The sequence below is a fragment of the Phoenix dactylifera genome, chromosome 14 (assembly GCF_009389715.1).
Source record: "Phoenix dactylifera cultivar Barhee BC4 chromosome 14, palm_55x_up_171113_PBpolish2nd_filt_p, whole genome shotgun sequence".
Taxonomy (NCBI): domain Eukaryota; kingdom Viridiplantae; phylum Streptophyta; class Magnoliopsida; order Arecales; family Arecaceae; genus Phoenix; species Phoenix dactylifera.
The window spans coordinates 10,564,644-10,591,372 of NC_052405.1; the positions used below are offsets into that span (position 1 = coordinate 10,564,644).

Sequence of the window (26,729 nt, forward strand, 5' to 3'; positions counted from 1 at the left end):
GTGCCAAGCTCCCGCCATTATGGAGTTTGAGAGGGTCAGGCATCCGCAGCCTTACCCTCTGTGCAGAGAATCTACTTCCATGTTTCCAACCAATGACCTCTAGGTTATGCCAAGGCTCACCCTCAATGTCACCAGCATGTAGCACTTGAAAAATCTTAATCTTGAAAATCCATCATATAATTCATTTATACTGGATCATTTTAGCAAGAACTTTGTATGTTTCACATTACTGTATTTAATATCAGAGCCTCGGCAAGCTATGCATATATTTATCAGCAATATGAAAGCCAAGTCACCAGGCACAGATTTCTATCAAGAAATATCTACACAGAAGCCTTATTATGTTTTGACATGATTCTAAAAGCCATTGAGTGTTGTTTTACGAGCTTAACTCTCAGATATCAAGTATAGATTAATAGAGGTGTAGGCTTAGAAATTTTTCAAGAAGTACGAGATTTTCCATCATAAACATTTCAAAAACCTAAGGTCTGCAATTGCCCAATGTTGCAAGTGAAGGAAGTGATCTTCAGCAATTTTTGTGCTGGCATGATCAGGGCCTTAAGTCTGCACCAAGACTCAGAATTCAAAAACCACCTGGTTGAGAGATGATAATCTTAATTAGTTTTACATTTGAATGCATTGGCATGCTGAAGGATGATAAAGATTAAAAGAACAGTGAATGTAGCAAAACAGTAAAGGCAGCTGCCAGGAGGAGGTCAGAGCTGTAGCTTATCATCCTAGATTTTTCAACTTCAACTGTGATAGGAAAAGGCTACATACTTCTTGATGTACCAGAGGATCTCTCACAATTCCACCTCCTCCCACCTGAAAAAGACCAAAAAAAGAGGACTTTCAGAAACAAGGAAACATTCTAATTTGCATTAATCAACAAAAATATGAAGAGATGAGACTGCATGGGTATTTAAAGTTGAAAAACCAAGTCTCTTATTGAAACTCCTGTCCACCACAATAAACTATTTCATAAACATCCAGACAGGCCTAAATTAAGAGTGTCATTATGATCGTACAGATTTAAGTAGCTCTGGTATCATAGTGCAGAAGAGGAATTGTTTTGGCTGAAAGTTCAATCAAGCAGAACTTAATTCCAAGTAAAAGAATAGAATAACTTTAGGTTTCTAACAGATGCAATATCACACATTAGCATATACACATTAGGTCATTTTTTGCAGGTTCTCAGAATTCAATTTTAGGAATTTCACCAGCGTTTGTTCTACCAATTCTAAACCATTTAGAGAACTGTCATATGATTTAAGGATCTTAGAATTGCAAACCTGTGATCTACGAGCCTCAAACTGAGGCTTAACCAGTGTTAGCAATGTAGACTCCATCTTCATAACATCGACTACAGCAGGCATCACCTACATTCATGCACATAACAATTATGCAAGCTAAATTAGGATACATTAAGATAACATTCAGAATTTCAAATTAATAATCAGAGAGATTGTCTAAACTTATAAACAGATGTTCATGGTCAGATATGTTCTTCTAAGTCTCATTCTAACCATGAAGAATTCAAGCAGAAAAGACAACGATTAGCATGATGTACCATTTGATTTTAGGTCATGGAAAATCGCAAAAGAAAGGGGAAAAGGGAGAAGGGGTTATATTGCACAAAATCAAAAACAGGTAATGCCACCTACATATTGAAAAAAATAAGAGAAAATCAATTTCAAGCTCTATGCCCCTATAGCTATTACCAAAATACTCAAGCTCTAGGCCCCTTTAGTTATCATGTCTCTAAAGCTTAAACGTATAATATGTAAGCTAATATAAGAGTAATTTCAATATTCGTAAGAGCATAGGATATAGAATTAAGTAAACACAACAAAAGAGTACAGACTTCTCCATGAAATGCATTATTCTTTGCATCTAAATAGTGTATGAAAATCTCTGAACAGTTTTAAGCAAGCCCTCTGAAGCCAGATATTTTCCTATGCATATTCAAAGAATTATAAACTGAAAGGCAGCCAAATGGAGAACTTAGAGCAATATGATATTAGTGCTTTTCCTTCCTTTTGCAGCGATTAGTCATGACTCCAACCTATTCCGTATCTGCTCCGATGCAGACATGGCATCCATCATCAATCATGATCTACTCAATTGTTGATGCTGCTTATATCAGCACCTAGGTCATCTCTCTTTGTTTTCTGCACTGATATTTGTTCAAATTAACAAATCAAATGCCACATCAAAGATCATGTATTTGGCCCCAAATTTCCTGTCAAGTTTTTTTTTTAACTATCTGCCCGGCATGTCATAGGCAAAAATTGTCATAAATATCGGCATGCATCAGCTGAAACAGTCCTTGAAGATAGCAAGTGGCAATATATTCTCTTCCACCAGACAATTGAGAACAAATGAATATTCAAGAGCACAGTCGAAAGCAGCCCATTCTCCAAAGGAATTGGAAAGTGCAAGGCACCCACGTTTCCATGTGAGACATTAAGATTATCACAGCTGAGATCTGCTGATAGTCCTTGACCTCCAGGAACCTGAATAATCATATGTGCATTACAGATAACAGTTCTCAATACTAAACATATTGGAGTCTCTCCAAGTGGATTCCACAAGAAAGATAGACAGGTAGTATCATTCCATAATAACTCTGCCTGAAGGGAATTACATACATGTTCCAAGACTTGGGCAATCATCAATAACATATGAGATGACTTAGGTGCACCCATCATCATCAAATGTGCTACATGGTAAGCTTGCAACACAAGAAATATAATCACTAATTCATCCTGGTACAATGGTAGCACATGTTTAAAAATGATATTTAGACATATCACATGACCACGAAGATCCCATCATTATCCCATCTATAGCTTTTAGAAAAACAAGTTTGAGAAAAAGGTACCTTAACTATTCCAAGCCTCCACCACAAGCACTTGCTCGGAAGGTATCACCCCTTACCACTTGGGCAAGGGAACAGGTTTGACTCCGATTGGAGTCAACCCCCAAGGAGACAGGTGGGTAGATATAGGGTAGAAATGGTGGGGATTAGCCCCTCCTAAGCTCCAAAAAAAAAGTCCGAATTTCTACATCCATGTACCATTTATTACCCTTACAAATTTTACCTAGCATAGTTGAAATTTAATAATCTCTATGTTTTCATTTACCCTTCTCTTAAGTCCCAGATAACAAAATATTGTCAAATCCCAATCCATAATGAGACTTGCACCTTTGGAGATATAGATATGTAGAAAGGGGGACAGGTATGTAGAAAGCATTCTTTAAAAGAGGAACAAGAGGAAGCATTCAGCAGTAACATAATGCAAAATTACATGGCATTTGGCTTGTCATTATCCAAAAGCATACCAGAAGTATAGAAATGAAAGATAGGTCCAAAGTCACCACATCAACTTGTTGTGGTAGCCCTGGAAGATATCTTAAATTTGTTCTTTCAATTACACAGACACGTTCATCTCGACGAATTTTATCAGCCACCTACAAAATCATTAGGACATTAGATACAATGAAAGTGTACACCACAAGAACTAACCAGCAGGTACTGGTACAAATCAAATCATTGTTAAGCAACCATATATCAGATGCTGTTAGAACATGATAATGGAGCATCCCTCAAACAAAATCAAATGCCACAAAAATAACAGGATTTCTACTTTCTCAGAATACAATCAGATAATTGGTCAGGTTCAACTGAGTAATGCAATCGATCTTTTAATCCATTTTTCAAAAAAATAAAATCATCATATTATTAAAGGGAGGAGAAGCTATAACATTACAAAAAATTAAATTCCTTGTAGAAATTATATGCCAAAGTTCTAGGTGATATTTGGAATTCCTTAATGTCCATCACTTATCCATTGGTTTCTTTCATACAGAGAAGTCATCTGATATCTTTCCTTGCATTGACAAATGACTTAACAAAATACAGCTAATTGATTGACTGCAACACACACAAGAAGAAGAAGAGATACCATCAGTTTTTCAAAAAAGATTAGAAAGCTGAATATACAACTAAGATTTAAAGGTATAATCAAAATGCGATAAAGCAAACTTTATAATGGTTAGATGATGGTCATCAAACTTTATCATCAAACTGCAAGAAGACAACCCATGATTAAAGTTTGACGATGGCCACTTAATAGTGCCATAGGTCAATTAAAGGCAGTAATAGCATGGCAGTCATTCTAAAAAGCTGCTACATTGACAGGTTCCACACCAAATGATTGTTGGAACCTTCATGAGCAGGCTGCAGCTCAAAACTCATGCTATTGCATCACCCATAGGGCAGATAAGCTTTACTAGAAGCATTTCCCATAACTCTAAACATTTTTACACATAAATCGAATGGCTTTTTCTGTCCAGTAGAATGAAATTCCAAATTTGCATTTCTGTAAATTAGCTAATCATTCACAAGTGGCCAGTCTTGGGCCTCTTGGCCATGAAAATGAGGTAATTTTACTTAGTCCTTAAAGTTCAGACTGTATTACTATAGCCCGAAAATTGATGATATTAAACATTAGCAATGCCTATCAAAGCAGAAAAGTAGGTATCAGTAAATTGCACTTAAAACTTTAGGTAGCATTTGCTAGGCTGAATAAATTTTGAAAGCTTATACTTTGCACTACGAAGGGATAGGACTTATACCATGGAATAGGCATTTTTTGGCATTTGATAAGGGATAAGTGCAGGGAAATAAAGCACATTAGATTTCCTTAGATTTTTGGATTATATCACAGAAACAATATCCTCCCACCTTTTGGTTGGATTAAAGAGTGGATAGGCTAAAAGGCAATTAAAGGGAATAAGTTTCCTCTAGTCCATGGTATATCTATATTCCGCCATTTTGGTGGAATAGAGTTATACCGTCTTGGCCCGCTCATACCCCCACACTGTATTAACTCTATTTCTTGGCCGCTTTATTTGCTGTTTGGCAGTATAATCATGAAATGAGGACCTTTTTGCCTTATTCCATGGGTTATACTGCCTGCCAAACATAGCATTACAGGGGGGATGTTGATTAAAAACAAGAAGAAACAAGTACAGCTGAAGCTACAATCTGAGAATGATCTAACTGAGTAGCAAGGCATCAACATAAAAAAGGAGTAATGGATGTTTAAGTAATGAGAAAGATAGGGAATAAAACTTTTCTATATTTAGGACACAATGGAATGGAAGCACACACTCTCAAAGCTCAACGACCGGTGGTGGGTTGAAACTTGCATATATTTGTGGCCATGAAGGAGCAAACTAAAATATAATTTCAGAAAAGCATATATAATGATATAGCGGACCATAACACAAGTTAGAACATAAGCACTTTGTATATACAGTGGACCACAAAGCTTTAACAGCTACCTGGTTGCATCATAGGTATTTTGTATCTACATAACACTAGTTAGAACATAAAATTTAATATAAACAACTTAAGAAGACATCGCTTAAAATACCAATATACAAAATTAACCTAAAAAATCTTGAAACAGCAATCATGTAGAACATAGCTGTTACAGCAATTATAGTGACATTGTAAAGGTAGCAATGCATGTAAGACAGCCATTGTAGGCATTGAAACTGTGTTATTTAAATCCAAGATAAAATGTTGAACATCAAAAAAATAATTATTTGAGAACAAATAAGCATACTTGTCCATAGCCAACATCAACGCCATACACATATGATGCACCATGCTGAAGCAAACAATCTGTAAAACCACCCGTGGACAACCCTGAATCAAGAGCTACTTTTCCAACAACATCCACACCAAATTGTTCAATAGCAGCCTCTAGTTTGTATCCTGCTCTGCATGAAAGGAAAATGAATCAGATCATAGAAAAACGCTAAGCAATACTTTTAGATTGCAACTAAAATATGAAATGGTAGATTGGCGGTTTCCATGAAAGCATCACCTACATACGTATTTTGGAACTTCAGCCTTTATCTCTACAATTGATTTCTCAGATACAGGTGTTCCAGCTTTGTTTACTACTCTTCCATCCACAAAAACTTTGCCTATAAAGAATATGAAAATAGGGAGGCCACGGTAACAAAATAAGGTGTCATATTTTAGACTGTAAGAAAAAATAGCAATGAGGCATCGAAAAGCCAACATGACAAAAAAAAGAGAGAGATTGTACCCATGAAATACCTATCAACATGGTTTTGCATTAAGTATTTACATACCTATGAATCAATATGCCCAAAAACTATACTTAGGAATCTCTATGATCAAAATCAGTTATGCACGCAAAATAGTTACAAGTTTTGATCAAGATATATGGTTTTGAAAGATTTCATCAAGGGTTGCCCATTTTGACAAAAAAGTTAATCACTATACTGCTCAGCAGTAAAGAAAACTGGAGGGCTCACTGAAACTCAAACCTTGTTCTACTAAATTCTTATTTTTCCATTTTATAGGAGGACAAGAAGAATGTGGTTTAAGGTTATGAGGATGGTTAATAAGCTTGTCTACTTTTTTTTGACAATTTGGGCAGAAATAAAAAAAGTTATGATTATCGGAGTAAAAGATTACTGAATTTGTTTCTATCCCCAATGAGATCTGAGCTCACGGGACATTTAGTTTACATTGTTTTGCAACATCATAATGAAATCACCCAGCCTATCTAGCAAAATCCACAGGAGGTTGGGGTAGGGAATTTAGGTCGTACTAATAGTCTCCTCATGATTAAATTAACCTATTAATCCTCTCTTTTGACCTTCACAGGATTATGAAACTATAATTTTGCATTCCAACTCAGTTTTAATTGGGTAATTAGATCACAAGTCTTTGCCCTCATAGTGTTTTCCTGCGTTAATTTCTGCTTTTAAGGAAAGGTGGGAGCATACCACCATTAATAGACTAAGGTGGCATTTGGTTTCAAGAAAAAAGAAGAGATAATCCTCAAAATTGAAGAAAAGAAGGAAGAAAAAAATATTAAGCTTTTCTGGAGAAAGAAAAAGAAAATAATGTTAGCAGTGGTTGATGATGGTGGTGGTTGTTAAAACTAACTTATTTTGGTTTTGGAATGATATCTAGTCACTTTGATCCCTTCATGGTTCATAATTAATTGTTTAATTCAATCATGAGCATGATGATCCATTTAGTTTCTTCAATGCATAAAGTGAGGATCATGTCCTATCATCCTAGCCCACTTCAAGTAAGCATGCCATAAACATCATCATCATGTCTATCACTTCTCCGAGTCTAGTATTCTATCAATTCAAATTTCACTAGACTACTTGGTTAATCATGCCCACATAGCTAAACCTAAAAAAAACTATAATTAGTTATTAGCCTCCAATCCTCTTTAGAATGAATCCTTCAATAACACTGCTCAAATACCAAATTATGAAACTTGGGAAGTATGGGAATGGGCTTATTAGGTTTATAGTGTTAGTTAAAGATCATCAAAGGATATTGTATCATTCAAGCACATTATTACAGCTACCAACATGAGAAGAAACTAAGAATGTTTCGCATGAAGATAAATATAAAGAAAGGGTACAGACTACAGACAGATTGAGAAACAATGAGATGAGGTTTCAGATTAGGGAAATTAAATCAAAAACTGTGTCTCAGCCATAAAATACGAAAGATTTTTTTTTTAAAAAGAGAAAAAGATAAATAACACTACACATAAAAAGCAACTGCTTGCACATGCAAGTTCCATAATAGGCCTAGGATGTTTGCTGTTATGCATATGATGACTTAGATTTCAGATCTTTGGCAAGTAAATGAATGGAATATTAGGTAAAGAGAGAGCTACTACTTGTCATTAAGTAGCACACCTATAAAGCTATTGAAGTTAGGCAGTAATTTAAAAAAAAAAAAATAAGTAGAAGTTGCTGAGCAACTAACCTTGTATGATCCATGATTGAATGAATGTCCGGCTATATTGCTGGAACCTTTCAAGACATACCTCATCCAATCGCCTTCTCCTAAACAGGTGACAGTATTTGTTGCAATTTTGAGTTAAAAAAAGTACTTTTCAACATCATTATAACAATTGTACTGTAGTATAACTACAAAGACATGGGTTAAGCCTTTCTTGATTTGTAGCATACTTGATTACTGTGCAACTCGGCCGATAAAAGGATAAAGATGAAATTTGGAATTTTTTTACCATTTCCAGGGAATAACGGCAAGGTCGTGGGACTCATAAAATATCCCCTCCACCGAAAATTAACTTTTAGTTCCTAACCTAGAAGACTGTGCTCACCTTGAAGAAGGTCCCATTTGCTTCTTTTACTAAGCCTCAAATGTTACAGCATAGTACATATGCGAGTATGACAAGCACTTAATGAAAGATTTTAAAACCTTGTCCTCATCAATGAACCAAGAGCGACACCCTAATTTGTAAGGTCAACGCCAGATCCATACTGCAAACCAGAAAAAAGTGTCGAAATTCTTTCAAAATTCAGTCCTGCAACCTGTTAGAAACGAACAGTGCGGGCCTTTATTGGGTTATACAGATTTTCTGTTTCACTACAAAATTCCCACCTAAAAACATAAATTGTGCTTTGGATAGAAAATACGAGGAGGCAAACTAGTTTTTAATTATTTATTTTAAGAAGTAAAAGGATGATTTTACAATCTGCAAAGTCCAAAGTCCAAACGAGTTAATGATGATCTCAACTATAGTTTATTCAAAACTAGCAAGAATGAACAGATATTGTCCCATCTTCACCATAATTCTAAACCATTTAAAGATCCTCCTACCTAAACTATTTCGCCGAAAATTCATATAATTAATAAGGAGTTCAAACATCATCACAGAGAGAGAGAGAGGAATTAATAGGAAGCTTACTTCTTCGGCAGCTGAACCTTTTCCGCTTTTGCAACCGCATAGCTTCTGACATGACATAATGGCGATTGCCCATCTCCCCATGTCACTGAATTCAAAACAAGTATTATCAGAAAATTATCAAAAAAAAAAGCATAAATAGAATAGGAGATTAAAATAACAAAGAAAAGGAAAGAAAAACAAAGCTGCGCATGATTTCATCAGTTATCCAATGAAATAGTACTGTCCCACTAATTAGAAGAAAATTCATGAATCACGAATTAATAAATGAAAAGGAAAACCAGTGGAATCGTTGAGAAAGTTGAAGCAAACAGACTGCAGGGGCAAAATAACGAAGAAAAGTCTCCCAAAACCAAATGAAAGAAAAAAATGGAAACGAGGGTAAGGAAAGAAAGAGAATTGTACGCTGAAATCGCCGGTAGAAGCCGGATTTAATGGAGGAGAAGAGGAAGTGCGTGGCGGAAGAACGAGAGAGAGGGACGCTCGGAGCCATCTCTCTTGCTCCTCCGTTCTCCTATCCTGGTTTCCTTCGGTCGGCTCTCTCTGGCATTTGGGTTCCGTAAATCGCCATGTAAGGCTTAACCATCCTGTATGGACCCGGATCCAATTCGCATCCGCGCCCGACCCAGTAAGAGACAACCCGCACATTTTTTTTTTTTAAATGAATACTCTCCTTAAAAATTCAAAATTACGTGAATACCTTCTTAAAATTTATATTTATTTTTTATACCCTCATAAAACACTGTTTTGCACAAATACTTCTAATATAATGATTTTTCTAACACCGTTAATAAAAACTATAGTTATTTTAATTAAAAATAAAATAAAATTTTGAAATTACTTTTTTGTTTCCTATCGCGATCGTCATATAAATGTTTCTTTTTACACATCTATTTATTAAGAATATTTTAATTACTTTAATTTGAACTATTAATTTTTTAACAGTGTTAGATAGTGTAAGTACATACACAAAAATAAAAATAAAAAAAAAAGTAGAATAGCAAAATAAGTTTTTTATGAGGATATAAATGTAAATATTAATTTTGAAAGAATATTCATACAAAATTTGATATTTAGAAATTTTTTTTTTGTTTGTGTTATCGGATCTGCGCGGTGGGTTAAACTGGTTAGATCGCAGATCGGCCAGATTGGTCGTCCAGACCGCCCACCGACTATAAATGATAAAATCGCGTGAATCTTTATTAAATTGGAGGCTCATCCTAACTATTTCGATGTTTTTAATCACCATATGGTTTTTATTGTACCTATTTTGATATTGAATATACGACTCATTCAAATAGGACGCATAAATCAATTTTATTTTTGGATTTTTTGCATAGATACCCTTCTAAATATAGAATTTTGCGGAATACCCTTCTAAAATTAATATTTGCATGTATACCCTCGTAAAATATTTATTTTGCTATTCTATCTTTTTTATTCTTATTTTTTCATATGTACTCATGCCATCTAATGCCATGAAAAAATTTATTGTTTTTAAATTAAAATGACTAAAATATTCTTAATGGGTAGGCGTGTAAATAAAAAAATTTATAGAGATATACAAGTAAATAAAAATTTTACCATGCTTTTGGATAAGAATTTGGGCAAATCTAATAAACCATATCATAATTATGAGGTGCTGGGCGACCCGTGACTTGAAAGACTTGCAATTGACCTCCAGTCAGAATAGGTGACCCATGACATACTAACTGAGTCCGTCTACAAGCCAAACCTTCTTCCAAAATCCATTTCCATTGCAGAAAACTGGCACATGACCCATATTTAGTTGAGTGTTCCCTCACTTTCTCCCTTCAAAAGTTAAAAGGAAACAAAAACGAAAAAACAGAAGGAAAAAAAAAAAAAAAAAAGCCAGCTACCGAGACGCCAGAAGTATCAACAGTGTAATAGATCGAGAGAGAATCCTGACGGGCCGAGGTTCCTTTGGATTCTGTGAACCTATGCTTGTTGCTATCCTTCCACACTAGAACCCGACTTCCCTTAGGGCTTTTCCTCCTCATTGGCTGGCATTTCTCATCCCTTTAGAGAATAATAAGGCCATGGGAGCAAGCTAACAAGCTCCTAAGAAACCCATATCTCCTTCCTGTCTGCCTTGAAAACCCGCCATAAATTCACTTAAAAACGACCAATAGTACCACCACCCACACACACAAAAAAAAGAAGAGACTCTCTTGCTTGTTATCACAAAGCAAACTCATTTCTCTGAGCTTTTGCTGGATTTTAGGTGGCTTTGTGCAGCCTTTATCCTGATTTTGTTTCTCTTTTTCTGTTTCCACTACCACCAACTCGATCAGTGCTGTTAAAGCCACCTACTTAGCATCATTTCTGGTCCTTAGACAAGCCACCTTCTTTCCAACTCAAACCAGCAGTCCTCTCTCTCTCTCTCTCTCTCTCTTCTGGGCCCAAGAGATTCTGAAGCAGAGCACAGCTGTGTGGAGCTCCAGTCTTCTTCTTCTTCTTCTTCTTCTGGCACAAGAACAGCTGTCTTCTGAAGCCGGGTTCCGCGGGGTGGTGTGGGGCGGGGCGGGGCGGGGCGGGGTTGGGGCGGAGGGAAGGGAAGAGTAAGGCACCGTTGGGGAAGCCGAAGCTGGCACCGGAGGCGGGCGAGGTTGGGGCGGAGGGGAGGGAAGAGTAAGGCACCGTTGGGGAAGCCGAAGCTGGCACCGGAGGCGAGGGTAAGAATAATAAAGTCATTTTAAATTTTTAATTTATTTTTAATTAATATAAATATATTTATTTAAAGAATAGCCGTTATATTAGGGATATTTGTACAATAACAAAGTTTTATGAGGATATACATGTAAATGTTAATTTTAAAAAAATATTCACGCAAAATTCGATATTCAGAAGGGTATCCATGCAAAAAATTCTTTATTTTTTGAATTACGAGCAAACTGGCAAATACGTCTGATAAAACAACTATAAATGTGATATATAAAATATAAATGAATATAAAATAGAAAAATAATTATATAGAAAGCATGAAAATTTATGCAGAAAGAAAGAAAAAGAATAAAATAAAAAAACAAAAAGATGTGGATCAAACAAGAAAAATTAAAATAAAAAAATAAAGTAAAATAAGCAAAAATAACTCTAGAAAGAATGCATAACTTACAACTACATAATCAGGACAAATCAATTAAATTGGTACTTTGGAATATAACAACATTAAAAAGTAAAAAATATATAAGAAGTGGATAACAGAAATAGAATTAACATATAATTAAAAGATCGTGCAAAAATAGATATTTAAATAAAATATAAAATGCAAAATGGGAAAAATTAAATAGATACACAAAATATAAAATATAGACAAAAAGAAAAGTTTAAAGATGTAACAAAGATCAAAAGAATATATAGTAAATAAAAATTTTTATGAAATATCAATGTATATTTAAATAAAAAGTATGAAAAAGTAAATTTATAAGTGAGGACAAGAAGAGATAGAGAGCATTTACTTTGGGGTGGGCGAGGGAATCCGTATTGGAGATAAAAAGGAAGGTAGTTGAAAGAGAGAATACATGAGATAATATATCTCAAATTTTTGGAATGTAAAGCTTATTCATATGAGAGATATGATTTTTTTATGTAAAGATAAAATTTAAAACAAAGATGTGACAAATAGAAATTTGAGAGATCCTTTTACATTTTGACCTTGGAAAGTTACTATACATGAGATTGGAGAGAGACATGTGGAAAATATAATAAAGAACCTTTTCAAATTTGAACATGGGAAGTTAGGATAGCTTGGATTGGAGGCTCACACACACACACACACACACACACACAGAGAGAGAGAGAGAGAGAGAGAGAGAGAGAGAGAGAGAGAGAGAGAGAGAGAGAGTAATCTTCAATTACATAAATATCCATTTATAATTTAAAAATTATGGACAACATTTTTGACACAAAATTTTTGTGGTATAATCCTCTCTCATTCAATAACATAGTATAGATTTTGTCAATAAATTATTAATTAGTTCCTATATCAGAAGAAAAGTCAACTTTTACTCTTATCTTTGAACAAGTAATAAATATCATAAAAATGATTCATTTGAGATTTCATTGGACCATTGTACTTTATAAATTAAGTTTCTAATTGGCATGTCTATGCATCTGTATTACTATGTTTCTATAGCCATTTATACATATGTCATACTCTAAGACATTACAAAAACAATTAGTATGGTTTGATATCTACCAATGCAAATTTAACACACTTGAGACTTACAAAATAATTCAAAAAATGAAGAAAATATAGAGTTAGGCTAGAATGCACTTGAATGCATTTGACCCCTAATGCTTTTTAATGAAAATATATAATGTTGAATATTTTAAGATAAAATTGACACCGCGAAGCATGATTTATGGTGTATAAAATATTCAGAAGCAAAAAAATACACAATTTTAAGAAAATTTTTAGCCATGCATTGAACTGATGGAAAATGAATAATATTAAAAGTATGATGCCATATCTTTATTTGATTTATAGTCTAAAAGCATCCAAATCAACTAAAATTTGATCTACATAAGTTTTAAAGTATTTATATCAAAATCAAAGGCTTATACTTGAAAATTACATAGCCTGTAATATACTTTAGTTTATTAGCTTTATTTTATGCTTGCTTGATGTAGAGGCGAGAGATCTCTAAAATAAATAGTTATTAGTCTCAAGGTATTTTATACATCATAGATGATCAATGATGTGGATTTTTATTTTGAGAAGTATATCATTAATTTTCATTAGAAAGCATTTACAACCAAATAATCTTGAATGTACCACAACCTAACTGAATAATGCATATATAAATTAAATAAAAAATATATTCAAGAAAATCTACCTATACTACTGTTATTGGTACGTATTTATCAAAATATACATGTGGAAGGGTAGTTCGCAGCCGATTTCTGACTGAGTCCCATGATTTTCTATTGCCGACTATAGGAGCCGGGATCCCTGCTTAAACCGAATCAGACTAGGCATCCCAAACCCTAAACTATTTCAACAGAAATCTCGGTCCTCCTCTCTCTCTCTCTCTTCCAATATCTCTTCGTATCATTCCACCCACTGCGAGATTTCCATTTCGAAACCCCCCAATCCAGTTTAGAGCTCAGATTCTATCCTTTGAACCAGCCGAAACCCTAGGAAGGCGAAGGATTTCTTACGTATAGAGATGGATTTATAGCCCAGCTTACCAAGATCGCGCCTTTGGTGGTTTAGAGATGGCGTCCGCCATGACCGGCGGCCAGGTCTGGGCGCTCAAGAGGCGGGAATCGACGGCGACGAGGGAAGGGGATCGGCTCACCATCACCCCATTGGGCGCCGGCAATGAGGTGGGGCGCTCCTGTGTGTATATGTCCTACAAAGGGAAGACCGTCTTGGTATAAAAGCTTTAACCTTTCTTTCTCCCGTTTTGTCTACCGTGTCTACTATTGATTCATTTCTCGTGTTGTGAGCTTGGTTTCTGTGAGATTGAGAGTGGGTTTGTTTTGGGTGGTTGGCAGTTCGACTGTGGAATCCATCTAGCGTACTCGGGGATGGCTGCCTTGCCATATTTTGATGAGATCGATCCTTCGACTATCGACGTGCTTCTTGTGACTCAGTATGTGTTACTCCTCCTCGTTCTCTATAATTGTTGATAAATAAAAATTTATTTATGAAAAATTAAGAATGGACTTGATGCTTATATGAATTGTGTGAAGTTATGGTTTATGTTGATTATGTGAAATGGTTCTACATTTAAACAATGAAAGGAAATTTCATTCTTGTTATATTTTGTTGCTGACTGTATCATGGATTGCCCTGCTGATTTCGGTAATTTCTCAATATCAAACTTATTTTTGTTGCAGCCAAGTGCTAAAAGTGAGTCATTTGCTTCTAATGTTTTTTCTTAGTTGGGACAAAGATATATTGACATCCGATGTCAAAATTGATGCTAGGATGTGTAAGCATGAACGTATGGTTGATTAAAACAATGAAAGTTGTTATTGTAATTTTTTGCTCGATAATCGATGGTATGGGAGACAAGCAAAATTCCATTGAAACCCCAACAATTTGGGTGGCAAGAAGAGGATCTCTCTTCATTCTAAAGTTGCTCCTTTGGCAAAATAAATAAAAAGCTCAACTCACTATCACCTCTTAATTTTTGATGTGATCACAAGTTTTTTGTTATGCTTTTCGCATAACTTGTCAGCAAACAATGTGCAGAAAAATTTTCGAAGTACTCCAATGTCTTTTCATGCGCGGTTGTTGGGTGTGCGTGCAATTTACACCAAGATACGATTATATTTATTGCTTCATGAACCATATATGAGCAATATCTGAAACTTACCCATGCAACCAAGTGACCATTTAAATTATTATGATGCAATAAATTTAGTCATCTAAATACCATTCCACCAACTATTGGGTGCTTGGTTCACTATAACTTTTAAGTATATGTAGGCCCATCACACCTAAGCTCACTTGACATACCAATTATTATGGCCTATCTTGGGACTAAGCAGGCACTAGCGGATATGCCCAGAATCCAGATTTAGTTATCTGAATTTCGAAGGTCGTTGCTCCACTATTGGATCTGAATGAAATTTAGAATCATCAAATCATAACAGATCTTCCTTCGATGGCTTCAAGTATATATTTTATCAGATTGATAGATAACATGCTGCAGCTCTCCATGGATGTGTCCAGCATCCAGTTTTAATGTTTTAGATTGCAAAGGCCTCTTTTCCTTGATCCACCATTGGATGAGGATGGTATTTGAAGGCAAAGAAACCTGATGGGTCTTTAATTTGCTTGCAGTAGATAGTCGATCAGACCTGTAAATTAGATTTTATCTATTACAGGAATAGTAGGAGCATAACCAGCAGCATCCTGTGATTGAGAACAATTTAAAAAGGGACCTGGCTTTGTCTTTGCGAAGCAAGAAATCATCTCTTTTCTCACTCAAAGGTGGACAGTGAGTCCATCTATTGTTTTATGACTTCAACATCTGAACCAACAAAGACAGAAAATGATAGCTACAGTGGAATAAAGAAGAAATAAAGGAGGAGAAATGGATCACCAAGACTTGAATCTTCTCTTTCTTCTTTGATGGATGTAAGTCTTCACCTTCTAAGTTTGAAGCTATCTCACGAAGAGAGCTTGCTGGCAAGGAGCTTCTCTTCTATTGGCATCTCTTCATGGATGCTTCTCTCCTTGAGATCTTCGTCACTACGACGAAGGTGTAGAACTCATGACATGAGCTGTTGTCTCTTAAGGGAGGCCAAGCTTGCTATATAGACGTGGGAGAGATAAGCCTTGGGAGAAATAGATATGAAAAAATCTCGCATCTGAGACTTGAGGATGGGGAAGAAGTGGTGGGATTTAATTTAACTAACATAAATTATATATTTAAGGTTCTAATTAGAACTCGAGTATCTCAATTGTTGATAGCTGGATTTGATGTAGCATGAGCCAATCCATTGAGGAGACGAGAAGCTCAAGAGCAAATCACATCCTTCCATGTTGAAGGTCTTAGTGGATCAAGTCAAATCGCAAATTCCGTCCCGTTAGTGATTAAAGCAGTAGTAGGAAGCTCAATAAGTAAGCCTTTCCTCTACATAAGGATCAGTGGAAAGTGAATCTAGATAGTCTGTTGATTTGAAGACTAAATGCAAGTGTCAAAAACTAAGTTTTTATTGCCGAATTGATAAGTCTCACCATGAACCAGAGCCAATTGAATCCCATGCATGGGACATTTGAGTTTATGCCTTAGCTAGCGATAGACCAACCAATGAAGAGATAAGAAAGAAAACTTTGGATGAGATTGCTTTCTTGATATCCTTTTAAACTCTTACCTTAATAAGATTTGTCCCGGCCTTCACATGGAATCTCTTGATAGTTTAGCAATCATTCAAATCAGGTGTCTGATGGAAATCCCTCAAAACCACACAGCCATGGCACCTAGCGAGGCGAGGTCCAAGCAACATTCGGGGATTAGATTGGGCAACTGATGAGTCTAGAGGCTGACCAAGCCTTTGGCGGCCAAAACAGGCAAAAGCAAATAGGCACAGGCCAAGACCAGCGCCTGTGCGCGACAACAACGGCAGCGCGCAGGACCAGCTCGCGCACCAGAATTCGCCCCATCAGCACAACGGGCGCCAACTAAGCAGCGCAGAGGCCGAGCGCGCTACGCATCAGTTTCTGCGTGCCCGACCAGCTGAGCACGCTACGCACCGGTGTCTGCGCGCTCGGCCAGCCAAGCGCGCCAGCCAAACGAGGCAACGGCTGCGCGCGCTACGCACTGGCGCTTGCGCACTCGGCCAGCCGCGCACGCTAACCAAATGAGGCATGCATCTAGATTGTGAAGAAATCTGTGGAGAGTCTACTTGTATGATTCGGCCTTAGGGCTTGGGCTAGGGAGAACCACATCAAGTTCTCACTAGATTAGGCTAGCCAGAGGAATGTCCACCTCTGCTAGATTGGGCTATTAGGAATTTCTTCCGAGTCCTTAGTAGATTGGGCTAGTGCGAAAACCTTGTATACCCCACTAGATTTATTTGTTTGCATTTGTACTTTGTATTCTTCATTTCAGTTCAAATGAATAGCCACTGTGCAATCAATTTTCATCCATCTGACTGTGTGTTCCAACCAAGTTGGGCGTAGGAATTTGCTGCCACTTCCAATTCATACGAGCAAACTCTTGGCGTTTACCTTCTAATCGGTCAACGGCAGCATTGCAACTCGGTAAGAAGCCAAGAGGCAAGGGAAGGCAATGGTGTGGGGCTTGGGGACCGAGAGTGCCTCCCATTATTGATGCTTTCATTGAGATAATATATCTCAAGAGGTAATGCCATACTTGAACTTTCTTTTCTTTAAATTTCAGCCTTGTAAAGATGGAGTCCGTGGAGAACTCAAATGACCACCAGCAAAGGATTGAGGCCTTAGAAAGCCATTCGGTGCAACATGGCAGGGCATTAAAAATCCTATCCAATATCTTGGCCGAGATGAGAAGAGGAGTGGAGATGAGAAGGGAGACGAATGCTAACTTAGAAAGATTGGAGAGGAGAATGGAAGAGAGGGGGAGAGAGAAATATTAGAGGGAGAGGCCTAGGTTGCATGCCTCAAGGCAGGGCCAGGCAAGAGAAGAGGAGAGTGAAGGAGGCAGTTGGGGTTATGGCATGAGAGAAAACAAGAGACTGGGGAGTAGAATAGAAGGATCCGGGATAGTGTTGGAGAGATGGGTTGAAGAAAATAGAGAAAGTGTGAGGCAAGAAGACTACTATGGGGACGAAATTATGGCCGAAGAGGAGTCCTTCCCCGCTCAAAGGCCTCATGGCCGAAGAGAGCATTGGGAGAGGAGAATGAGAGGAGGTCGGGATGAAGACTTTGATGAGGGGGGTCCTCGGTCAAGGGAGCGAGGGCTTAAGCCACCCAAAATAGATTTTTCAAAGTTTAGCGAGGAGACCCATATGAGTGGTTGGGCAAGGTAGATCAGTACTTTGATGTGTATGAAGTGCCAAGAACTGGTCAAGTAACCCTTGCTAGTTTTCACCTAGAAGGCAGGACAAACCGGTGCTGGAGGTTGATTCGGGCCTTATATGAGAAGGAAGGCAGGAGAATGGGTTGGTCAGCCTTTGTAGATGAATTCATGATGCAATGGGGACCTTCCGTCATCAACCATCATGGCCAACTCGCCAAACTTAAACAAGCAGGCAAGGTCCGAGGCTACATCGATGAGTTCCGACAGCTGCAAATATTGGTCAGCGGATGGTCCGAAGAAGCCTTGCTTGGGACCTTCATTGACGGTCTCAAACCATGGCTGGCCAAGGAGATAAAGCTCAAGCAGCCGACCAGGTTGCAGGAGGCAATGCGTATGGTTGAGATCCTGGATCAAAGCTATCGGCTAGAGCGGCAAATGGCCAAGGATGGGTCCGACTATAAGGTCACCGAATTCCTACCACCCAAAGCAAATTTTAGAGAAAAAGGGGCCGCGACATCCAGCAGTAAGCCGCAGCCTGTCAAGAAACTTACCCAAGAGGAGCTTCAAGACCGCATCAAGCACAGTCTCTGTTTCAAATGCGGCGACAAATGGAGCCGTGAGCATCGCTGCAAGACTGGCCAGGCATACCTGCTGGACGTGGGCAGTGAGGAGGACTGCGACGAGGTAGCCCGGTCATATCCAACTTTCATCCTTGAGGACAAGGATATTCTTGAAGGAAGGGGGATTGATGGAAATCTTCCAAAACCACACAGCCATGGCACTCAGCCAGGCGAGGTCCAAGCAACATTTGGAGACCAGATTGGGCAACTGATGAGCCTAGAGGCTGACCAAGCCTTAGGCAGCCAAAACAGGCAAAGGCAAATCGGCACAGGCCAAAGACCAGCGCCTGTGCACGACAACAACAACGACAACGCGTAGGACCAGCCCGCATGCCAGAATTCGCCCCATCAGTACAACGGGCTCAAACGAAGCAGGGCAGAGGTCGAGCGCGCTACGCATCAGTGTTTGCGCGTCCGACCAGCCGAGCGCGCTACGCACTAGTGTCTGCGCGCCCGGCCAGCCGAGCGCGCTAGCCAAACGAGGCAACGTTCGCGCACGCTATGCACTAATGCTTGTGCGCCCGGCCAGCCGCGCGTGCCAACCAAACGAGGCATGCATCTAGATTGTGAAGAAACCTGTAGAGAGTCCACTTGTATGATTCGGCCTTAGGGCTTAGGCTAGGGAGAATCACATCAAGTTCTCGATAAATTAGGCTAGCCAGAAGAATGTTTACCTCTGCTAGATTGGGCTATTAGGGATTCCTTCCGAGTCCTTAGTAGATTGGGCTAGTGCGGGAACTTTGTATACCCCACTAGATTTATTTGTTTGCACTTGTACTTTATATTCTTCATTTCGGTTCAAATGAATAGCTACTATGCAATCAAGTTTCATCCATCCGACTGTGTGTTCCAACCCAATTGGGCGTAGAAATTTGCTGCCACTTTCAATTCCTACGAGCAAACCCTTGGCGTTTACCTTCCAATCGGTCCACGGCAGCATTGCAACTCGGCAAGAAGCCAAGAGGCAAGGGAAGGCAATGGTATAGGGCTTGGGGACTGAGAGCGCCCCCCCATTAGTGTCCCACCTGGAGACATGCATGCAAGTTAACTTCTGCGCAGTCCAAGCTTTGATAAAACACTCGGTACTTCAAGTGAGCTTAGGTGTGGTGGGCCTGCGTGTATGTAAAAGATTTAGTGACCTAAGCATCCAATGGCTGATGCAATGAATTTAAATGACTAAATCTCTTGTATCAAAATAGTTTAAATGGCCACTTGATTGCATGTGTGAGTTTCTGATCTTGTTCATAATGTGGTTCATGAAGCCATAAATCTAATCGTATCTAGGTGTAGAATGCACATGAAACAGTGGTTTCAATTTCCAAATTGATAACAAGGATTACAGCATCTATGAATGCCCAGCCACTTTGTTATGTGATACCTCCCACATGGTTAGGATCTTGTTGTTTAGGGAAAACAAAAGGAGGGAAATGGGTGGCCTAAATGGAGGCCTTGTTTATCCAACCCTGAGTTTTTCAGAATGCAACAAGCAATCTGGAAAGATAATTTCTAGCATCTCTAGGGTTGCAGATTTGATGGCCTTCTCCTTTCCTTTTTATCCTTTAATCTTGACAACTCTTGCATCTGCATGTGTTTGAGTGTTCAAAAAAGCCTAAATTTCACTTATTACATCAGTAGGACTGCTAAGCTCCCCCGTACCAAATGTTTATTTGAATTTTGAAGTTGTAATAGAGAAATTCAGTTAACTTGGTTATGCTAGACTGCTTTAACAATACCTTCTGTTTATTTTAAAGATAGCCAAATAGCAGGAATCTTTGTGAGCTTGCAGCCCAAACAGGAAGAAAATCCCTCTAAAAGATAAAAAGCCACAAAAGGATCTGATATATGAGATTCATTATTAGAAATATACCCAATATTTAAGGAAATCCTGTTGGAGACTATTAATTTTGACCAACAATTTCGAGTTTCCCATCCCTATTTATGGGAGGCCCTCTTTCTAGATTTGTGTTAGAGTTGTTTCTGTTGAACCAATGCAGAACTTGGGTTGCAAATTTTGGAATTTTAATATGTATACTGGCCAAGGTTGTGTCATGAACCATAATTTGATTTCTTTGTGATTTTATTGAACAATAAACATCTACCTTTCTTGAGTCTTTAGCATCATTGTTGCACTCACCACTTTACCTTGCCCACATTTGTTTTGCAGACACTTCAAAGAAAGTGGATTTATCTAATGAATCGTGGTTAATTTGCAGCTTTCACCTTGATCATGCTGCCTCATTGCCATACTTTCTGGAGAAGGTATGTGTCGATAATTCTGCAGGATGCTTATGCATTTTTTTCCACTGATTGTTCATAGTTTTTCTTTACTTGTGTCCTTAAATATTTGAAACTAATCTGCAGACTACTTTCAAGGGCCGGGTTTTCATGACGCATGCAACTAAGGCTATTTACAGGTTGCTTTTGTCAGATTATGTGAAAGTGATCAAAGTTTCTGTTGAGGATATGCTGTATGATGAGCAAGATATTCTTCGTTCAATGGACAAAATTGAGGTAAGATAAAGCTTCTTAACAACTTCATATCAGGGAGCTTTCAGCCTTTGTGTGTTCCTTCTGATTTCTTTCACTCTCCACTATCTATTCTTTTATTTATAAATATGCAGTCTGTTGCTTCTGAAATGATTGCTCTTAGAAGCTGAACTTATATTTTTTATTTTGGTTTTGAATCTCTTTCTTAGCTTATCTAAGAAACATCAGAATTTCATTTGTGCACTTCTGTTTCTGCAAAGATCATAGTTATTCTATGATGACCTTCATCAAATTATCCATATTGGGCCAGACTTTTCTCTATGATTCCTATTGGCATTGTTGAGAAGCTTTGCTTGGTTGATGGTCCTCCAATTTCAGTATATGACTTTCCTTGTTTTATCAAACTTTACTGCTTTCATCAAGCTCCATCATGATAAAACATTTTAGACTTTTCTCCTTCATGCCTTAAAAGATTATTCAACATAGATTACTCTAGTTGTTTTTTAGTCATAGGCTTCAGCTACCTCATGCATGATTAATGTTTAATGGTTACCACTTTGTGTGAGTGGTAATGTTTCCAGTTATCTGTTGGTCCTCGTTATGCCCATTTGGAAGTTATGTAGAGATAACGTCCTGAAGATTCTTGGAAGCCCCATTTGTCATATTTTTATTTCTTCTTTCCTTCACATTTTTTTAGATTTTAATTCTGTTAAGATCTTTCATAATGTTAGCTATATTTTTCTCCAATCTAGGATTTTTTGATATCAAAACTTTTTTTTTGTCTCTCTTGTTCTTAAGTTTGTTGAGCCTTGAAAGCTAATGATTGTTAGACCAACTATTTTGTTGAGATTCGAAATCTCCCTTGCTAATGTCAACCACAAACGAGCTTTCCTTCTTTCACTTTACCTGGTCTTTAGCACAAGAATGGTGCAGGCGTGTTAGTGTATGCAGGATCTTATGCATATCTCAATACTTTTATGTGCTTCCCCATCATTTAGATGCTGGACTAATTATTTTTTTGGTGCCATGAGTTTAAAAGATATTCCTGCGTAAATTTTGGTGTGTTTCTTCTTGTTCTTTAGCAGCACAATCTCAAGGAAGTAACTGTGGCTAGTATATCTGGATGCCCTAACAATGGCAGCTACCCATTCTCCTAAGAAAAATACTCCTTTTCTAAAGGATGACATATTTTTGGTCAAATATGGGTAATAGCAAGAAGAAAAGTCAGGATGTTACAGTTTCCTAATCATTTAGTTATAACTTGATTGGAGGGCCCACAACCTTTTCATATCAAAATCTTTTAATTGTGTTGATCTGTTTCTAAATAATCTGATAATGTGAGGGTCCTTCCAACAATACCTCTATGTAGGAAATTATCATGTCTTAGTTTATTTTTAATTCCCTAGGTCTTAAGTTAATGATGCCAGGAATCAATATTGTCAAGGCAGTCAGGTGGTCTCCAAGTGGAGAGGACCTCTAAATGCTATGGCAGACCGGCTAGAGACTCAGGTGGTCCTTTTGCTTTTTTTAAACAAATGTCAGCGTGTTTTGATTATTAAGCTGAAACCTTGTATCCCTTAATTTTTGTTTTCAGGTACATATTTTCATCCTCAAATGATATGGTTTTTTAGTTTAATAATAAGATATTGCTTTTCCTAACACATGCTTTAAGAAAAATAATGGACCCCGTGAGTCAATAGGTGCCTAAGAATTGTCTATGCAATTCGGGTTCCTCTCCTTGTGGAACTGTCTGACAGCCTTGACAGTTGAGAACCTTGTTGATTTCTGCAGAGAGAGGGGAAGAAAGCTGGATGAAAGCTTATATTATTACAAAAGATCTGATAAGCACAATAAACATCATTCCCCTTTAGAATGCTAAAAACCCTCCTGATGCTATCTTAATTGGAATGCGTTCTTCCCTCAGGCGTATCTTGCAAATGACAACGAAATGAATAACGTCTATTGACTAACACTGGAGGAGGTAAACTGGGGAAAGATGGGAGGGGGGGAGCTTGACCTCTGCATATGATCACTCTGATCTTCTTGCGACATCATCTCTTCACCTCATTTTATCGAACTGAAACAAATTCTTTTTTTTAGCAGGCATAAACTTTCACACCAAATTTGTCATTCTTGCAACTTGAGGTACAATCTACAATAATGATCACTCCCACTGAAAGTTTAATGTCAGTCCTCCATCTAAAAAGCACCATATATTTATAATTTACCTTTAGAAATGTTGAAAGTCACTACCAAATGGCTTGTTAGACATGGAATTACAACAAATAGGGTGAATTCACAGACTTTGCATGCCCAAACACCCTGTCTTTGTCTTGTTTGCTTTACTCTCATACTGGGCAACAGCAGATGTCTTTAAGTGGGTCTTTGGCACTTCAATAATTGATAGAATTCAAAAGATCTATGCTTGTGGATGTGGCTATGCAAACTAGTGGGTGGGTGAGATTGTTTATAGCAACTTATGATTAATATTAGATATCATTGTCTGTGTGCATTGCGTGTTGGGAAAAAAAATGGCGCGGGGGGGGGGGGGGGGGGGGGGGGGGGGGGAGGGGGGGGTGTGGGGGGGGTGAGGGTTAAAGTTTTAGGGCATGAAGTGACATAACAAGAAGTTGGCAAGGGAATTAGGGCAGGAAGTGGGTATAATGTTAGTAAAGGTTGTACAGTTAAATTCTTATTAGGCTGCATGGCTAGCAAAATGTGGACTTCGCTATAATTTACCTTATTTCTTTAAGGAGTTAGGAGATTATGTAGTGGAGTCAGATACGCATTTGGATGGGTTCTTCATTATGGACTGGAGCAGCTTGAATTAATTTTTGGATGGAGAAATGATTTTCCCCCTGTTCTCTCTTGAAAGGTGGCCTCAAATGACAAATAAATATACTACAAATTAGTGCTGGACATTGAACAGTATAAAGTAGCTGGGACAATCACCTGCTTAGTGAAGCCTCTTCCAACATTAGAGATCAGTAAAGTGTTCATGGTAAATTTGTGTGGTTGATCACTTGACAAGTCTGTATATCCAATGCCAACACGAACATAGTATTACTTTGAATATCTTTATCTTGACATGACCTTTTTAAAAATTTTAATAAAATAGAAGCAATCGTACAAGATTAGATACTGTCCACCCTGTCTCCAGGTCATAGACTTCCACCAGACACTTGAAGTGAATGGTATTCGCTTTTGGTGCTATACTGCTGGTCATGTTCTGGGTGCTGCCATGTTCATGGTTGATATTGCTGGTGTCCGGGTTCTATACACCGGTGACTACTCTCGTGAAGAGGACCGCCATCTCCGAGCTGCTGAAATTCCACAATTCTCCCCTGATATCTGTATCATTGAGTCCACCTGTGGTGTCCAGCTCCACCAGCCCCGTCTTATCCGAGAGAAGCGCTTTACAGATGTCATCCACTCAACCGTCTCCCAAGGTGGCCGTGTGCTTATTCCTGCTTTTGCCCTTGGCAGAGCCCAAGAACTCCTCCTCATCCTGGATGAGTACTGGTCTAACCATGCAGAGCTCCATAACATTCCCATCTACTATGCCTCCCCTCTTGCCAAGAGATGCATGGCTGTCTACCAGACCTATATAAATGCCATGAATGAGAGGATTCGGAACCAGTTTGCAAACTCAAACCCATTCGATTTTAAGCACATTTCTCCGTTGAAGAGCATAGAGAATTTTGCTGATGTGGGTCCATCAGTGGTTATGGCAAGTCCAGGTGGCCTCCAGAGTGGGCTTTCTAGACAACTGTTTGATAAATGGTGCACAGATAAAAAGAATGCTTGTGTTATTCCTGGGTATGTTGTGGAAGGGACACTCTTAAAAACCATCATCAATGAGCCAAAAGAAGTCACCCTAATGAATGGCCTCACTGCTCCTCTCAACATGCAGGTATATTACATCTCCTTCTCAGCTCATGCGGATTTCGCACAGACAAGCACCTTCTTGAAGGAGCTCATGCCTCCCAATATAATTCTTGTCCATGGAGGAGCCAATGAGATGGCAAGGCTTAAGCAGAAGCTTATAACCCAATTTGCTGATAGGAATGCTAAGATCATTTCCCCCAAGAACTGCCAGTCAGTGGAGATGTATTTTAGTTCCAAAAAAATGGCCAAAACAATTGGAAGGCTGGCTGACAAGACACCAGAAGTTGGGGAAACAGTCAGCGGCTTACTGGTCAAGAAGGGCTTTACATATCAGATAATGGCATCGGATGATCTCCATGTCTTCTCACAGCTGTCCGCAGCGAATATTACCCAGAGGATCTCCGTCCCTTATTCTGGTGCTTTCGGAGTTATAAAGCATAGGTTGAAGCAGATATATGAGAGTGTGGAGTCCCCATCAGAAGAGCCTGATGTACCAACATTGATTGTGCATGAAAGGGTGACGATAAGGCAGGAGTCAGAGAACTATGTGACATTGCAGTGGTCATCGGACCCCATAAGCGACATGGTTTTGGACTCTGTAGTAGCTATGATCTTGAATATTAGCCGAGAAGGTCCAAAGGGGACAGCAGTTGCAGAGGCCAAGAAGACAGAGGAGGAAACAGAGAAGATGGCGCAGAAGGTAATATATGCTCTTTTTGTATCCTTGTTTGGGGATGTCAAGATTGGAGAGGAAGGAACACTGGTTGTGACTGTCGATGGGGATGTGGCGCGTCTGGATGGCAAGAATGGTGAAGTAGAATGTGAGAATGAGGGGTTGAAGGAGAGAGTAAAGACAGCATTCGGACAGATACAAAGTGCAGTGAGACCAATCCCGCCATCAGCATCTTGAGATGTGTAACTACAGTATATTTGTTATTCAACTCTGCTGACTTTTTGGTGCTATGCCTCACATAAGCAGTTAGCAAGAGGCTTTGGCCTCAGGGGATTGTTGTATATTAAAAACTTTTCAGTGCTTGTAATCATCAAATTATCTAACACAACAGGTTTTATTTTGGAAATTTGTCCTCAGTCAAGTTTTATGTGATATTTGGATGGAAGAGGGAGATGTTGTAGACTTATTAATGTCATTGAGATTAATGTCTCTTATGTATCCTCTAATGAAGTTCTTGCAGGGGGTGTTATTTCATAATTTGAACTTAGATATTTATGAATGAGTTTATCTGCAGGTTTTTTTTTAAATGTACTGAGTTGAAATTTGAGTATGATTATGCCATCTGGCGAAGTTGTCATCAGGCATACCTAACTTGTGGATGGAAGCGATTTCTTTGCTCCATTAGGAGATAAATTAATTTTAATGTATAACTTTTCTATATTTAAGTAATGAGAAAGATAGGGAACAAAACTTTTCTATATTTAGGACACAATGGAATGGA

At 38.2% G+C, this 26,729-nt stretch overlaps 2 protein-coding genes across 6 annotated transcripts in view; one reads left to right on the plus strand and one right to left on the minus strand.

Moving 5' to 3' along the window:
* LOC103715373 (hemolysin A) overlaps positions 1 to 26,729 on the minus strand; it is a 37,157-nt gene that overhangs the window by 908 nt on the left and 9,520 nt on the right. For 2 of the 4 annotated variants that reach the window (XM_039133647.1, XM_039133650.1), the window contains exons 4-9: positions 7,853 to 7,932; positions 5,904 to 6,006; positions 5,640 to 5,796; positions 3,346 to 3,474; positions 1,293 to 1,379; positions 781 to 825 (exon numbers count right to left, since the gene is read on the minus strand). In XM_039133647.1, the coding sequence (XP_038989575.1) occupies positions 781 to 825; positions 1,293 to 1,379; positions 3,346 to 3,474; positions 5,640 to 5,796; positions 5,904 to 6,006; positions 7,853 to 7,932 (601 nt within the window). Of the gene's footprint in view, positions 1 to 780; positions 826 to 1,292; positions 1,380 to 3,345; positions 3,475 to 5,639; positions 5,797 to 5,903; positions 6,007 to 7,852; positions 7,933 to 8,801; positions 8,887 to 9,203; positions 9,345 to 26,729 lie in introns of those variants that run through there. The other 2 variants (XM_039133649.1, XM_039133648.1) reach the window with 2 other exon arrangements.
* On the plus strand, positions 13,796 to 26,507 carry LOC103698913 (cleavage and polyadenylation specificity factor subunit 3-I-like). 2 transcript variants are annotated; one of them, XM_039133646.1, is made up of 5 exons: positions 13,796 to 14,198; positions 14,322 to 14,419; positions 21,065 to 21,159; positions 21,262 to 21,411; positions 24,548 to 26,507. In XM_039133646.1, exons 4-5 carry the CDS (start codon positions 21,286 to 21,288, stop codon positions 26,183 to 26,185), a joined length of 1,764 nt encoding a protein of 587 aa, XP_038989574.1. In that variant the 5' UTR covers positions 13,796 to 14,198; positions 14,322 to 14,419; positions 21,065 to 21,159; positions 21,262 to 21,285; the 3' UTR covers positions 26,186 to 26,507. The 2 variants fall into 2 exon arrangements, with proteins under 2 accessions (XP_038989574.1, XP_038989573.1); XM_039133645.1 differs by having other exon boundaries at positions 21,114 to 21,159.

Bases quoted from the DNA above. Each gene is read 5' to 3' on its own strand.
- LOC103698913 (XM_039133645.1), top strand. From the start codon at position 14,040: ATGGCGTCCGCCATGACCGGCGGCCAGGTCTGGGCGCTCAAGAGGCGG. The intron at 14,199-14,321 runs GTATAAAAGCTT...GGTGGTTGGCAG, and splicing joins ACAAAGGGAAGACCGTCTTG to TTCGACTGTGGAATCCATCT. The intron at 21,412-24,547 runs GTAAGATAAAGC...CCCTGTCTCCAG, and splicing joins GTTCAATGGACAAAATTGAG to GTCATAGACTTCCACCAGAC.